At 39.2% G+C, this 17,022-nt stretch overlaps 2 protein-coding genes across 2 annotated transcripts in view; one reads left to right on the top strand and one right to left on the bottom strand.

The window, feature by feature from the left end:
* LOC117547582 (inactive dipeptidyl peptidase 10-like) overlaps nucleotides 1-7,237 on the top strand; it is a gene marked incomplete in the record, with an annotated part of 254,446 nt that extends 247,209 nt beyond the window's left edge. Inside the window, 3 exon segments of the mRNA XM_034218401.1 lie at nucleotides 3,452-3,524; nucleotides 3,826-3,899; nucleotides 4,596-7,237. Coding sequence (XP_034074292.1) covers nucleotides 3,452-3,524; nucleotides 3,826-3,899; nucleotides 4,596-4,736 — 288 coding nt within the window.
* Nucleotides 7,238-10,894: 3,657 nt separating this feature from the next.
* Nucleotides 10,895-17,022, bottom strand: part of LOC117547581 (inactive dipeptidyl peptidase 10-like) — a gene marked incomplete at its 5' end in the record, with an annotated part of 75,242 nt that continues 69,114 nt past the window's right edge. The window contains 7 exon segments of the mRNA XM_034218400.1: nucleotides 10,895-12,715; nucleotides 13,808-13,966; nucleotides 14,510-14,583; nucleotides 15,005-15,077; nucleotides 15,670-15,728; nucleotides 16,357-16,456; nucleotides 16,545-16,599. Of these exon segments, the coding sequence (XP_034074291.1) occupies nucleotides 13,826-13,966; nucleotides 14,510-14,583; nucleotides 15,005-15,077; nucleotides 15,670-15,728; nucleotides 16,357-16,456; nucleotides 16,545-16,599 (502 nt within the window).

The raw sequence follows: 17,022 nt of genomic DNA, 5'->3' as shown, positions 1-17,022 counted from the left end.
CTGAAACATCCCTGACACACCTTCAGCTCATCTGATCCTGAACGCTGCTATCAGAGCAGCGAGGCTTCACCCTCTGTTTCATTCACGCTCTGGTAGGATTTTTGTCGCTCATTTCTCTTTGGAAACGGCACCAGTGTGTCAGAACACAGGCCGAGGTGTTTTCTCTTTTGTAAGCTGCTGCAAAAGGGTTGCCTGCCTCTCCTTCAGGATCCCGCAGAAAGATGTTCTGCTATCAGAGGGGTTTCCACAGCGATAGAGAACAGGCGGATGTTTTGTGAGCACATTGTTAACAACCAGACAACAAATCTGTAATTCACTGCTGTCAGCAAACATGCATTTATACAGTATGTCTGCACTATTGTTATAATATCTGTTATCTCTCAACTTGTATAGACGGTGCAGGACAGGGGAGTAATGGAATCATGTGACAGGGTGACATCAGGAAACAGAAGAAGAGTTAACTCTAAATCCTTACAGTAACATAACTAAAACACTTTTCTAGTTTACCGTCACATTTCTGTTTTATAAATTGGGATTTCTGGCAGGATAACAATTTGTACAATTCATTTTAAAATAAAGAACGACATAATAGGAGGGTTACTTTCAATTTGTTTTCGATTACAATAGCTACCTTTACCAAATGTAATCAGTAACCGAATCTGAGTATCAACATTTAAAAGTAATGTTACCTGATTACTTTCTGTTACTTTTGGATTACCTTAATATCAAATTAATAAAAGATAAAAATCAATAAGAGGTGTTTTTAATTAAGGGTATTATGTAAGACAACAGAGACATGTTACTTCTGCACAGAGATTTTAATACAAACACAATATGCTCTTTTTTACTTTGTGAGGAACATTGTAATCCTGCTAGTAATCCATATACATAATAGTAATCTGATTACAACATGTATCATTTGCCCTGTTCATGCTCAGCTCTGAATATATTTCACACATCCCTCAACTTTAAAATATAATAATAGTTTGTCATATACAGTACAGTCGTTCATTGTCCTAAGACTTTTCGTTGTTGAGGTTCTTTTGTATATTTCAATTTAAATGTTCTTCTTTAATGCTGAATAGTTTCTTTAAAATATTTTATTTTTCTCATGCTTATATTTTTGTACCTACTCTTACAACTTATTTTCCTAGATTGTTAATCTTCCAACCATCAGACACCAAAGCAAATCCCTTGTGTAAACGTACCTGGGAATAAACCTGATTCTAATTACATATGTTTTATGTAACTGTAAGGGACTCCATGTTTTAGTATCCGGATTACGTAATCCTGTTACATATAATCCGTAACTCCCCAAGCCTGATCATGTTGAACATGCTTTCACATTACAGCACTGCATGGGTCTCAAGGGAAACTGAAGCTAATCTTCCAGTTAAGAATAAGTTCTGTATAGTTCAGAAAATGTTTGCACTCCTTGTAAAAATGTTATATTAAAAGCAGAAAAGGGAAACAGCATTACGGTTCAGTGCGAGCTGTGCCATCCAGCTGTTATTATGGCATCTTAACCCTCATGTTGTGTTCGGGTCAAATCTGACCGATTTACTACTTTCATCAATCATAACTTTTTTGTTTTACATTCGATTGCATTAAGGCTTTATGATATCCTTCACAGGTCTCACTAAAAAATCTATTAGGAAGCTGCAGCTGATTCAGAACGCCGCTGCTCGAGTCCTCACTGACACTAAGAAAGTGGATCACATCACTCCTGTTCTGAAGTCTTTACACTGGCTTCCTGTGTGTCAAAGAATAGATTTCAAAATACTGCTGCTGGTTTATAAAGCACTGAATGGTTTAGGCCCAAAATACATTTCTGACCTCCTGCTAAATTATGAACCATCCAGATCTCTCAGGTCTTCAGGGACTGGTCAGCTTTTTCCCCAGAGTCAGAACTAAACATGGAGAAGCAGCGTTCAGTTATTATGCTCCAAATATCTGGAACAAACTCCCAGAAACCTGCAGGTCCGCTGCAACTCTGACTACTTTTAAATCCAGGCTGAAGACTTTTCTTTTTGTCGCTGCTTTTAATTGAACTATTCATATCTTAGACTGCACTGTAACTTTTATCCATGTACTTTTTTCTTTTAATGTTTAATTGACAGCACTGTAACTTGTATCCATGTATTTTTTCTTTTAATGTTTATTTTATTAGCTTTTCTTTTTAATGACTGATTTTAAATGCCATTTTCTTAATGTCTTTCATTTTTTGTAAAGCACTTTGAATTGCCTTGTGTTGAAAAGTGCTATATAAATAAACTTGTCTTGCCTTCACAGGAGACATTTGAACATATACAATTGCTGATCACACTTTCATTGCATTTTGGATGATTTAGTCAACTTTGAAACACCATGGTGTTCCCGGTCACACACACACACACACACACACACACACACACACACACACACACACACACACACACACACACACACACACACACACACACACACACACACACACACACACACACACACACACACACACACACACACACACACACACACACACACACACACACACACACACACACACACACACACACACACACACACACACACACACACACACACACACACACACACACACACACACACACACACACACACACACACACACACACACACACACACACACACACACACACACACACACACACACAGATGTGTTCCCCCCCTCTTATGTGCCCCTCCCCCCACATGGATCACACCAATACATGTTCAGTGTCTGTTCTTTGTATATGTACTGCAGTTGTTCATGTGTACCAGTAGTCTGATACAATACTTACAGTTTGAAAGGGTGTTAAATGAAATGTGGTGATGATGAATGGTTTTTGTGTTCATGTAATAGCAGTTAAAACAGGACCCGTCACATTTGACCGGGAACACCAAAGCAAGGGGGGGGGATATAAGCATTTATATCCCAACTGCTTTGTACACACTATTGTTATCCACCTGAATTCACTCTTTGGTTTTCATTTAGGCTACTTTCATTCTTCTTCTTTATTAAATTGATGTATACAGTACAGTAAACAAAACTACTTTCTATGTTGGATAAGTTTAACATTTATCTTCTCTTTTTTTCACAAGTAATAAGGATAGATTGCTTTTTTGAGATATTCGATCATGTTACTGATTATATTTTGTACTGGTAACAAGTCATTGTAACAGAATACTATTAAAGTAACCCTCCCATCCCTGAGACCGTAATATTACATGCAAAGAAGAATACTAAATGTTTGAATGGTAGATTCTTAATCCCTAAAATGTCTGTAATTGGGTTAAAACACTGGGTTAGGGTTAGGGGCCTGTAATCAGTGTATAATGGAATGTACCGCATGTCTTTCATCGGATCGTACTCCTTTCTTTTTATTGCTTTCCTTAATGGCAGTTAGCATATCTATCAATCTATTATCTCACCACTTTTTCTGATCCGCAGTTTTCCAGCGTGCTGCAGAGTGTCCAGGCGCTGAAAGAGCAGACGCTGATGCTGGTGCACGGCACAGCAGATGGTGAGAGGAAATAAATTGTGATTGAATGGAAACACTGCATCTGTGGTGCATCACTGCTGAGCACAAAGAAGCATGCAATCCTGCAACCTAATTAGCCAAATGTGTTTTAATCAAAAGATAAAAGGGAAAGTGGGTTATCTAAATTGATGCTGCGATTTCCAGAGACACACACTCACTGGTGAATCATGCATGTCGGATTTGTTGAGGACTTTCCATCCTGCAACAATCTGATTGTGTCTTCTCTCTCTCAGTTAGTATTCACACTGAATCCTGCTGACATCTTTCGTTTTTTCATTCCCAGCAAACATTCACTTCCAGCATACTGCTGAGCTCGTCAAGAACCTGGTGAAAGTTGGAGCAAACTACTCAATGCAGGTGTGTATCACCAGGCACATTCTGAACACTGTATTTAGTACAATGGTGGTCAAAATGCACATTTTCTATGTTGCTCAACGTAGAAAATATTGTACTGTTGTACTGGAGCCATTTTGGCTTGCTGAGCAGCTCTCACAGGAATGAAGAGGGCTGCCTCCAGCACTGCTTCCAGTTCTCTCGATACATCTGTCTACCCCTTACCCATCGCCGTTATTCCCCGGGTTGACTTTGTATGTCGATAAACCTCTGGGCACTAATTGACTCTACTTTAATCAAGTTTAATCCCACAGGCCATCAGACTGCTATTAAGGCATTAGCCTGAGCTCTGTGAAGGGCCTTCAGAACCTAAAGCAGCCATCTGTTTACAACAAACTGTACTTTATTTCACTGTACAGTATCTCATGTTACTGTCTGTTAATGCTTATCCTATTTTGTTTACATATATACTCCTGCATTTACCATTTGTTTTCATTAATCAGCACGTTGATCCTGCACAATGTTTTACTACTCTGTTTCTTGGTGCTCTATTTGTATTGTTTGTTGTTAGTTTTATTGTTATATGTCTTATATATTTATGTTGCATTGTTGGAGGCCTAGGACTTAAGATTGTCCTTGTCCACACTGTAGCTACTGTGCATATGATAATAAAGCCTTTTGAACATTTGAAAATGTAAAACGCCTCCCTCCTCCCCACAGATCTACCCCGATGAGGGCCACTTCCTGTCCCAGCAGAGTCGCGTGCACCTATACGCCACGCTGACCAGCTTCTACAGGGAGTGTCTGAAGGAGGAGCTCCTACCGCTGCCCGATGACGAAGAGGAGGAGGAGGAGGAGTAGGGGGAGGCTTTGAGGGTCGGACCTTTGGCAGAGCTTGAAGGATTTTGCAAAAATCTGTCAAGGCCTTATTGGACCAAGTGTTTAGCGTGACATGGACATTGGGTTAGCGCTGCTAATGCTCCTAAAGTGTGTGTGCGGCTGTGTGTGTGTGAGCACTCCAGTGTGTGACTGTGTACGTGTAAATGTGTTGAAAAGATAACTGAAGGACACAACAGTGACACTTGCGTTGAGGCGGGAACTGGCCTCCAGTCGTCTCCATTTTTGGACGCTTCGTTTCTTGGCAAAGCGCACAGAAGAGATCCTCCATGTTTCGTCTTCATCCACAGTGCATGGTTCTTTTCCCCCTCACACATCTCGACATGTTAGTCCCCATGGTGGTAACTCTTGCAGAGGAAGAACACAGCTGTGCACTTTGAACTCACCTCTCCTTTGGTTGATGAAATGTTGCACAGATAAAGAGGAAATGTTTAGTCACTCAAGTTCACCACAACAGAGCCCATCCTGAATAAGAGCTACTTCCTGCTGAAACCCCCCCCATCGCCCACCCTTAATATAAACAAGTGTGTATAGGTCACACTTTATTGTACAGGGGTCTTGAGTAGACATGTACAATGCCTTATGAGGTTCAACATACTGTAATATTACTTGCTGGCAGTGGTAGTCATACATTAGCAGTGTCATGCTAACCTTGGTCAACTCAGGTCCTCGAGACATGACTCCATCATCAGTTTAGCATCAGCTACGACACTATAGCAGCTGGACGCTTAGGAACAAGTGATGCATACCACGGTATGAAGATTACTGAAATGTGGTTTACACTTAAAGGGATAGCTTATATGTTTTGACATGCGCTTCTATGCGTTACTTATCTCCAGTGGTGGAAAATAACTGAGAATATTATTAAGTACATTACATTTAGTATTGTTTTTATGTAATGTTTTTACATATTTATAATTACTTGAGTTTTTCCATGTAATGCTAATGTGTAGTTCTACTTCTGTACATTTCATAGGCACATGGAGTACTTTTAATCCACTCTATTTATTTGAACACTCAGTTACTTTGTACACATGTAATGATATAATGATTGTATAATGCAGTACTGTACTACTTAAAGTATTTAAATTTGGTCAACACCAACTAAAATATAAAAATGCTCTCACATGTATAGAAACAGGATAAAATAATAACTATGATGATATAATACTGTAACAAATATCCATTCTGCACAACAAATACTTTTACTGTTGATACTCACTTAAACATCGTTTTAAAATCAGGACTCTTACTTGTAGTGGAGTATTTTGAGACCAATGATTTGTACTTCTACTTGAGTAAAGGATGTGAGTACTTCTTGCAGCACTGCTTTTCTTAGTCAGAGTGCTAGGTTCAGGAACACACAGGATAACTAGCAGGAAGCTGGGGAATGTATTGTTTTGGACAAGGGACACAGCCAATCATATTTAAGACCCCTATAAGAAGGCCCATCCAGAACACCTACCCCCAGCTCTACCCTCCACAGAGCTACAGAACATATATTGTATTCCAGGAGCTGCTATTGAATCTCTGCTTGGATTGGTTACTTTATTTTTGATGTTGTGAAACTTTGGTGACTCCATCAAACAGAAACCTAAAGTAACTAACAGACCAATGACATAGCAGCAACCCCCAGGGTCTGCAGGGTTAATGACTGCTTTACAATGGAGTCTGGTGACAGTTCAACAGAGGGGGGGGAAGTACTGGTACTTTAGTACAAGTAGAACTACCAAAGTGTAAGAATACTATGTTATAAGTAAGAGTCCTGCATTCAAAATGTTACTCTATTCAAATTAGAAAAGTATTAGCATCAAAACATACTTGTAAGTATAAGTACTCATTATGCACATTGGTAAATGTCAGAATCATGTATATATTTTAAATGTTGATAAGGCAGAGCTAGTTTGAATGACTTTGTTTGCTGAAGGATAGACTGTGATACTGAACAAATGCTGTCTTTAATTAAATGTATTATGTAAACACTTTACACATCATGTGTGTGTATACGTTTAGTTGAAAGCAATAGTATTAAGTTAAAATATGTTTTATTTAAACATATTAGTTTTGGTTTCAACTAACCTAAAACACTTAGGTGTCATTTGTTGACATCATACATTTAATTAAATTTCATTGTTGTCAGTGAATTTACTCCAGGTGGAACTAAAGTCTGATTCAACACTCAACACTAAAGTAACTAAAGGTATCAACTACAGTGGCGAGCCGTGACTTTTATACCTGGGCCCTCTGACCCCCCTTCCCTCGAAAAAAATGAAGAGATATTACAGCGTAGACTTCAGCGGAATATCTAAACAGCGGCCCGGGGTGCAAAACGCATCAATGACAGCGACCCTCTACCACACAAAACAACACCATTTATATAAACACCTATCATGACAGGGCACCCACAGCCAAGTAACAATTACAAATGAATTAAGTCGGCACGGCGGCCCACATTGAAAATGACTTAGGCCTACCTTTGATGATCAAATCACTTAAACACAAAGTCCATCCTCCTGTCCTTTTGGATGAAGCACTTGCGGGTCATTCAGCTGATCCTTTGCCACTCCAGTTTATCATTGTAACTCAATCTTGAAAATGACTCGGTTAATAATTTCGCAACGATGTCATCACTATCACTGAAGTGAGCCATCATGAACGAACTTATGCTAATTATAAATATATCGATCATAAATCTATCGTTTAGATTTATGATTCGAAAATAATAAAAGTAGGGTAGACATGTGGATATTATCCGGCTGAACAAAACGTGCATTTATCTAACAGGTTCGTTTTCCACAGACCTTATTTCGAGCTATTTTCCAAAATCCTATGGAGAAATCTCACTGCTTTCTGTCGAGGGAATCCGAGCGAAGCTTACTTCTGGGTTATAGGACGCGTCACTGCACCACTTGCATAGACCTCACAGCGGGCGGAACTTGTCATAAAGTCCGCGAAAATAAAGCCCGCCCATTTAGAGGGAGATATGATTGGTCAATTGTACTGTCATTTGACATTACTCTCTCGTTGAGTTACTATTGCGGGCCCTCTGTGAATGTAGAGAGGGACCAACAAACTGAAACTGAACAGGCAGATTCGAAGGATTTATTTCTTTGGAAATATTATTTTAATTACAAATAAATCAAGTTATTTTGGTAAAACTAATGAAAAATGTAACAACAAAAAAAAATATTTTTTTTAATGTTTTCAAATATTATTTTTTAGAATATCTTAGGCCCTCTGTGAGGGCCTAGAGGGCCCTGACGGCTCGCCACTGATCACATAAATGTTGTGGAGTAAAAGTACTCTCTTTACCTCTGAATTGTAGTGAAGTAGAAGTACAAAAAAGCAAAACAAATTGGAATACTCAAGTAAAGTACAAGCATCTCAAAATTGTACTTAAGTACAGCACTTAGTTACTTTACACCACTGGATTTCAAAGAGCCAAACGGTGAAGCGATACAAGTATTCAAAACATTGTAGGTGGGCCTTTCTTCAGGCGTCCAGAATGAGTTGTGCTGCTGATCCTGGGTCAGCCTTTGGCTTGTTGACCTTCATCACCTGTAGCTTGTGTTTTGACTTTATAAGGACGTCACACAGAATCTAGAACTATCCCTTTGGATCTTGTATGAGATGTTTTGGCTGTGGCTCCACCTGACTCAGCAGCTGTCTGAAGTCAGGAGACATGTTCCTTATTTCTGGAAATGCTCTTATTTAAGAAAAGAATACTTACCTGCAGCGGATAATAATGCTGACTCAGATCGGACAGTTTCACAGTGTCAGTAAGGTGTTTGCATGTATACAGGGAAGGTGTCAAGTGTTTTGTACAGTACAATACAGCAGAGTGTGTACATAAATATATTTTTGAGATGTCACATCTCATAGATAGTTTAGTCTATTGGGACGGATTGATTTGACCTGGATGTCTTGTACTCTTTCTTTCTGTTTTCCTTTCAGCTGATGTTCTTCTTAGGATGGATTTTGTAATGCTTGTACTTGTTCTTTTTGCTGTTTTAAAAGGGAAAGGGCAGGGTTGAGCTTTTGGGGTTATTGTGATTGTCCTCTAGTGATGATTATGAATAAAAAAAGACTGAAAAACAATGAGTCATGCTGATAAATAGAGCACTCAGAGAACCAAATCAGCCACATTTGTTTGTATTGATTGTTTGAGATTTCAATGTAACGTTTCATTTGTTTCTTCACCTTGGGACTCACGATAAAGAGTGCAGGTAGTCTGTCATGGCCGCAGCACACCCTCATGAAAGAGTTAACAGGAAACATGCCATGAACAATGTCAGAGTGCATAAAGCAGTGCCTGCAGTCCTGAATGTGTGAGCGGATGTTCACTCTGCTGGGGAGAGAAACTCTTACCTCTGCAGCATCGGAATCATTTGACATGCTGTCTTTACTTAAACACATGTTGTTGTATGAAAAGGAATAGTTTAGTGTTTGAAGTGGGATTATATGAGGTGTACCTACAGTGGATGACAGGAGAACTACACGGAAGATAAGTAATGCACTGCTGTGGACGGATGCACCAGCAAAACCTTTATTATACACCTAAGAAATGACCGCTTAAAAACATTTGAACCGCCTAACTTTGGTGTGAGACAGCCCTTTACATGGGGGACTAAACGCTTTATATTCCCAGAGCCAAGATCCTTAGTCTCCACTGTAAAACACTGACATGTTACCGTCCTCCTACTTGTTTGTGTTTGGGCAATTGTGTGACCTTGGTTATTTCAAAATAACTGTTTTTGTCAAGGGATTCAGTTTGCTTTGGAAAGAGCATAGAAAAGGACAGCTGGAAACATGGAAGGGTAAAGTGAGGTAAATAGTGTAAGGAAAGTGCACCTTGAAAGATAATGATAAACTTAGGTTTCCAAAACATGTGTAGCTGATCCCTGGAGAAGGAGCTCTTTCAAACCAACAACTTCCAAAACGATCCCTTTAGGTTTTATGGCTGTGTATTCGTCATTGATACAGTCCTGTTCAACCTGTAGTGTACTCCACTTCTGACTACGCAAATAAACGTAACACACAACAACTCTGTATACAAGAAAACAAATTGAGCTTAATAAAGTGGAGCGAACTAAAACAGATAAGACACACTTTACCTTATATTATGGGTGGGGGTATTGATGAGATATGCTTTTGTTCTTTTTAATCAGAATGTTTTCCCGATTGAGTCAAAACTGGCCTACTGTTGAAAACGGTTACCTCATCTTACTTTATGTTTCAGCTAAACTAATCAACTCACAGTCACTGCGAGAACATTGAATAGGGCAATGCACTCCCATCAGAGAGCCACTCTGTATGAAGACTGAGATACCTGCTCAAATGGAAGGATAAACATCCATTTCATATCTGTGTGTCGATCACACAGCTGGAGATGTGCTGATCTTAGTCAACACCGACACGAGAGAGTTTTAAAGGAGACAATATGACATGATGTCACCATGGGGTGTCATAGCTAAAGACTACATTTTGATTCTACTTCCCTGTTATGTAAATATTGTTGTCTCCTTTAGTTATCCCTTCAGTTAACTTTCTCTTTATTTAAATATGTTTAGGACTCAGCAGTGGTGGAAAAGTACTCAGATTCTTTACTTGATAAAAGTACTAATACCACATTGTAAAAATCAAATCAAAATGAATGTACGAAATTGGCTTGCAAAATGTAGTAAAGTAGAAGTATAAAGTAGTATAAAAGGAAAATACTCTGGTTAAGGACAAGTACCCTAAATGTGTACTTAAATGCACTACTTTAGTTAATGTACTTAGTTACTTTTCACCACTCGGACTCAGCCTATTTGTGCCTTCTTGAGATCCATGTTTTTAGGTGTCATTTGACCAACACTGCAGCAGATTCACCTTGAAAGCGACTGTATACATATACACACATATATATATGATATTATGTATGTCACGGCTGCTTCCGCTAAGCTGTACGAGCCGCTGCACCATCAGCCCTTTTAAATCAAGATTGGGCGTGTTATATCAGATATGGATGGAAATGAAATTCCCTTTTTATTGCTTTGTCCTCTAAGCACAACAGCAAACAACAACACACAGATGCAACCATGTCTTGTTTAACAATTTATTTCAGCATATAAAGCTCCCCGAATACACAAATGTCAGAATATAGGACAGAATCAAGCAAGTGCAGAGGTGTACGCAGCACAGGATCATGGTCAGGAAATGATCTGTGCTGAAAAAACTGAAACGTTGACTTTAATTAAATAATTTTATATAACCACTTCATATTATTGCTTTCACCTAACCGCATATAGCATAATACATTTAATTTAAGTTGACATTTCAGTTTTCTCAGTGTGGGCTGAGAAAAGTCTGGTGAAGCACTCTGTACAGAATACATTTAATATTAACACGTTTGTGACCTTTTAAATCTCTTCTTACTTCTTACTTTCACATTCTTGGATATTTAACAGTGAAGAATCCAGTCGCTCATTTACACTCAAAAGAACTGTTATTGTGGAACAATAGTGCATATTGAGTGGACTTATCCATGAGACATTCTGTGTGACTGCAATGACGTTTCTGATCTGATATGCATAAAGGCTAATATGATTTAATATATGTAGCAAACATGGACATAAAGCAGGACAAGGAGAAAGACCAAAGCCTCCACAGTGAAGCTCGTAACAGTTGAAAGAGAACCAAATATACTGCATGAATCTGAGTAACAAAGCTCAACGCTCTTTGAAAATTAGCTGAGAAAATCTTCATAGAAATGAAAGAAAAAAGGCGCTTCAGAACGTGTAGAGGAAGTTTTCAGAAGAATCCACATACTTACATTGTAAAAATAACTAAAGCCAAAAGCTGTTTCGCCATACCTCTAATGGTGCCAATATACTCAAATATGAACACATAATGGCTAAAAAACAACATTCGGGCTCCAACTACTGAAACAGCAGGACCTGCCAGTGTGATAAGGTTTACTGACTTTTATAACCTTGAACAAGGAGGTCATGTTCTAGTTTGTTCGTTTGTTTGAAGCTTTGCCAGCAGAAAATACTGTGAACCGGTTCCAGTTTTTTCTGTCATCCTATTGGTTCCTGTAAATGTCAGCGTTAGCATGCTTTAATTTATGAGATTAGCAATTTTCACACAACACTGCTCTCAACTCAAGAGGATACCGTTCACACAGCTTATACCACATAACTAAGTGAAGAATCAGCGAGTTGATAAGCAGGGTGATATGGCTTTTCATATGACTGAATCCAGACAGGTTTTTAATCACTTCAAAGTGCAGTTATTGTTAAATCACCCCACCTTTCCTCAGAGAAATTACAATTTATTCCCAAAAGAGAGAAGTTTCACAATGTTTCCCTGAAAGTGATGAAAACCACCAAATGGCAATTGTTTTTTAGTCTTAAAAGGAATCATTCAACTGTTACTGAAGAAACAGATGCTCTGGTAATCCATCATTCATTATTTGATTATACATGAAAGGTGGAAAGATGTAAAGGCACCTGCACATTTTGTTGTGATATGGCCCCCCAAGTGAAGTCTTTTGTTTGCAGTGAAAACAAATAGTCACAGTAGTTAGTAGTTACAGCAGTCAGCCAAAATAATATTTTAAAATAGAAATATACACGTTTCTTTGATTCCCTGACATTTGCACTCAGTACATGGCTCAAACATTACAAACAGTAAGTACAATCTAAAGCAGTGGTTCTCAAATGGGGGTACGCGGACCCCTAGGGGTACATTGGAGTACTGCAGGGGGTACGTGAGATTTAGTTTATGTTAATGAAAAAAACAACATAAGTAATGCATTTAAACAAACTACTAATAGTAGATGAACTACTTTATTCAAAGGTTTACAGTAATTCTGGATAATAACATGGGAAAACAAACGGGGTGCTCTCTTTTCCTCTCCCTCTCCTGACAGCCCGTCAGTCTCGTGCAGCTCGCTGAACCTGTAATAAGTGACCCGACAGTAAAGAATAAATATATGTATAACTAGTTTAGCTAGTTCCAGAGTAGATAAACTAGCTAAGTGTGTTAGGTCTAACTCTTAGTGTATTTCATTTTGCTCCACTCAACGGTCCGTCACAGCGGCGGAGCTGTGATCATGCAGAGCTGCGTGTTCTCCGTCAGCAGCAGCTGATCTGATCTCTCTCTCGCGCCCGGTTATAATTCCAAATCTATCAGATCTAGCTAGTTCTAGCTAATTATATGACTGCCTGCTTATCAAAGGACCTAAACAATAAGCGTTGCTTGGCAACGGCGTGTGGCCGCAAAGTATAGCGCAGCATTATGCATATGTTTATATGAGGGGTCAAAATCCCATGCTCATAAAATGCTCATATATGTTTTTCTCTACATTCCCCACGCCCCAAAATAAATAAATAAACCAATTTTAGGAAAAGTATCGAAGTTAGAGCAGTGTGGGTTTTATATTAACAGAGTTACACATATTTCAAAACGCGAAGTGTAATAACTGCAGTTAGCCTCATGATCCTCAGTGAAGCTCAAGCCCATGTTTCTCACTACATTGTAAGTACAACTTATCAAAAAGATCAGTTCAATGCAACTTATGTCGTCTTAGTGTTATTGCATGATGTTAAAATTGGTTTGCCATGAATTTAGTGATGGATTGTAAACATTTGAAATGTAGCATTTAAGTGTTTCTCAGTTACAAGGTTGTTGTTTTAATAAATCAGACACTGATGGTACAAGGCTGTACTGTGCCTCTTTATATAGGCTTTTTTCCCTAACAAATAATTGTTGCGCTGATCAGGGGGTACTTGGCTGAATATTTGTTTCAAAGGGGGTACATTATTGAAAAAAGTTTGAGAACCACTGGTCTAAAGTACTAATTACAGTGACAATACATCCATATTTTCTATCTCACAAGACCTCACTGGAAGCCTAACACAGGTCTTAGCAAACGTAATGCTAAGTATGCTACATGCTAATGCTTCTGGAGTGCTTTAACAGACAGCAGCCTTTCAGGAAATCACAGCCTCTCTCTGTTGGCTCATGACAATCATTGGTTCTTCACAAACCTGTCTCTTCACAGGACGTTAGTCATACTCTTTGGACATCTGCGGGACGACGACGACCTGCTTCTCCTTGAAGCAGCGCCTGAAGAAGGTGAGCACCGAGTTCAGCAGGTAGTGTTGGCTCCTGCTGGAGGCCATGCTGTGGCCTTCATCTGGGAAAATCTACGCAGCAGGAAATACAAATAACTGTCAATTGTTCTTCTTCAATGTATTCAATTGTTTTTATTCTTGACATCAGATAGCAGTTTAATGCTTACGAATCCTTCATTTTGGAAATTCACTTTGTTTCTGAGAATAAGACACTATGCTAAATCTGTAATTAGTCAACCATCTCATTAGCTTAGCTGAGCTGTCCAAAGCAAGACACAAGGCTGACTATATATTATTTCCTGACCCAGTTTGTTTAGCGAAGTGGCATGGGAATGCTATCGATCTTTACATCTAACTCAGAGTGAAAAGGTGAGTATCAGGGAGAAGTGTCTGTGACATTTCTATTTTTTTAAGTTCCACTCCAATTTATGTTCAGATCTCTATTCTTGTTTTTCTTTGCAGATGTTTAAGGTGCCACATTTCTCAACATGTTAAGTGTTGTCTGTACAAGAACTAAATGAGTATAAAATGTTCAAACCAATAACACAACAGTTATTTGACAACATGTCTCTTGTTGGTAACATGATGTCCCTCAGAGAAGAAAGCAGCAGTCACCTGGAGAGTGTAGTTCACATTTAACACTGACAGCAGTTTGACCAGCTCAGCAGAATGCTGGAAATGAACGGTGGCTGGAAGAGACAGAAAACTGAAATAAGAATGTGACCAAGCATGACACAAAAGCTTCTCAGTCCATTACACTTCCACGGGAGGTAAATGATAATGCATTGTTGGGCAAAACGTGCCCAGCAAATGTAATGTTACATTAGCTTTCCACATTCCACCAACCAATGCAAAGAAAGACCCTGATTGTACATAAACATGTTTCTGTATGTACATTCCTAACAATGATTAAAATACATATACTGTAGTAAGAGAAAACATACTAGGTATATTTTCTTAATTTCCAATACAGTGGCAGGAGGCCAAGAACAGTCATTTTTAAGATGCTGTTAGACACACATTGAATGCCACAAAACAAAAGTCCATTCCTGGAGTTATCCTGCCAATACACGTTATATACATCCTCCTATCTGCTGTATTGAACCTCACCATCTGCTGTGCCGTGGATGATCAGAAAGTTCAGAGGGCTCGATGCTGTGCTGTTTCTGAGCAGACTGGAGATCTGTGGGGACAGAGAACAGGACCGTGAGCCTCCGCTGACCAAACACTGTCTCAAAAACATCCCATTTATTTACTCTAAGCAAACCTCAAGTGATGGTCTTATATTAAGGGGGTAAACAAAGAGTATCAGGTCAAATCATCTAATGTGTTAACAAGATCAGTTCCAGTACTGTGTAGAGCACATCAACTAACAAAGCAGGGGAATTATTTATCAGTGGACAATGCATTTGAAACATACCATAACAACCACAGACAGACATCTCTGAACCACACCTTTGTGTGCTGTGACCCCAACCAAAAAGGTACAAATACCTCATATGAATGAAAATAACAGGTGTGCATGAAATCTCTCCAGACCCCCTGCTTTGTGCTGGTCTCACACATTATATCATCTCCTGCGTCTCATTTACATGTTGAATGCTATGATAAAGTGTTTACACCAGTCTAGTTTGCATTCAGATGTTGGAGTACATTGTGTGAGTTCTGAACACGTCCCATTCAAGCAGAGAGAAGAATGAATAAATGAATGCATTCTATCTGTTTACTCGACAGGAAGCACTTGTGCTTTTGTGGAAATAGTAGCATGTTCTTACTTGGTATTTGTGATCGTCTGTCGCTGGGAAGCCAAAGTATTTCTCAGTGTGGGCCGACCCTTTATGGAAAGAAAACGGACACATTGTGAGCAGTGCTGTTGTAATTCCTTCACCATACCTTCACTCCATGTATTTGAATATCAAATTCACTTGACAGTGGACACTCAACATATAGCTTAAGTCTGTTGAAAAAAATCAGTACTATTGATGACCAGATACGGAGTAATTGTGTTTACTGGCTGTTTGGATGCCCTTAATTAGGTTTTGAGGGGGTTGAACCCTGATTACGGTTGCAGTTTCAAACACGCTGTTTAAGCTGTGAATTGGACAGAAACAAACTGAACTGCTCTAGTTAGATTGTTGCCTTAAATAGGTGTGTTTTATACATTGTTTAGCTTAGAGACGTAAACAGAAAAAATGAAAAGTTGACATACAAGACAACAACAGCGGTATCTATCCTTCCACCAACCCCAGTCTCTACCAAGCAGACTTCTTCTCACTTTGATTATACATTTATTTGTGATACATTTCAAACAAACATTAACAGGGAGAAAATATGTATTCCCTTGAAATATAATTGCTGTTTCGATGTAGGGGAACGTCATTTTCCAAGCCCAGGCAGCCTTGTCATGTTTGAATTAGCAACGTGTTGTAATCTTTGTTAAACTGTAAGGAGGTCTGATATACCGTAGAGTCTCCAGTTGGTGATGGGAGCCACAGCGATGCCACACTGGAACATGGAGCTGTGTGAGAGGAGCAGGAGGGAGGACAGATACCCTCCGTACGCCTGGAGAAACACAAGACAGCTGCTTTAACAAAGAAACATCATACATTTTATGTGGTTATTTATCAATTAGATAGAAAGGTAGTGTTACCTTTCCATATACTCCAACTCTGTTGCGATCGATATAGGGAAGTCTGACCAAGTGCCTAAAAATGTTGAGAGGGTTAACTACATAGCAAAAATGAAGAGAACAATTCCTAATGAGACCACATAGTAAAAGATTGTCCTTGGCTTCACAAATGCATCTGAATCATAGTACATAGCAGAGGTCGCGTTAACCGAATATTTTCCGTCTATGACGGATTTTTTTTAACAATGACGGAAAAATCTGAAAGCAGTCGGTCATTTTGACAGATTACAACAAACTCGGAACAGCGCCAAAGTTTACCCGCAGCGAGGCTCCGGTGTTATGCATGCCTGCCAAAAAGGAAATGATACCGTTTCCAAACCCAACTTTGCCGCACTCCCGCGAGGTGCAGTGGGCATGCATAACACGGCGCTAACGGTTCACGAGCGTGCGCCCCGCCCCCTGTTGACAGTTCACGACTGTGCTCTCCCCCCGGTTGACA

The sequence above is a fragment of the Gymnodraco acuticeps genome, unplaced genomic scaffold (assembly GCF_902827175.1).
Source record: "Gymnodraco acuticeps unplaced genomic scaffold, fGymAcu1.1, whole genome shotgun sequence".
Lineage (NCBI taxonomy): Eukaryota > Metazoa > Chordata > Actinopteri > Perciformes > Bathydraconidae > Gymnodraco > Gymnodraco acuticeps.
The sequence above is the reverse complement of the archived record's forward strand: the minus strand, read 5'-3'. Positions and strand labels throughout refer to the sequence as shown.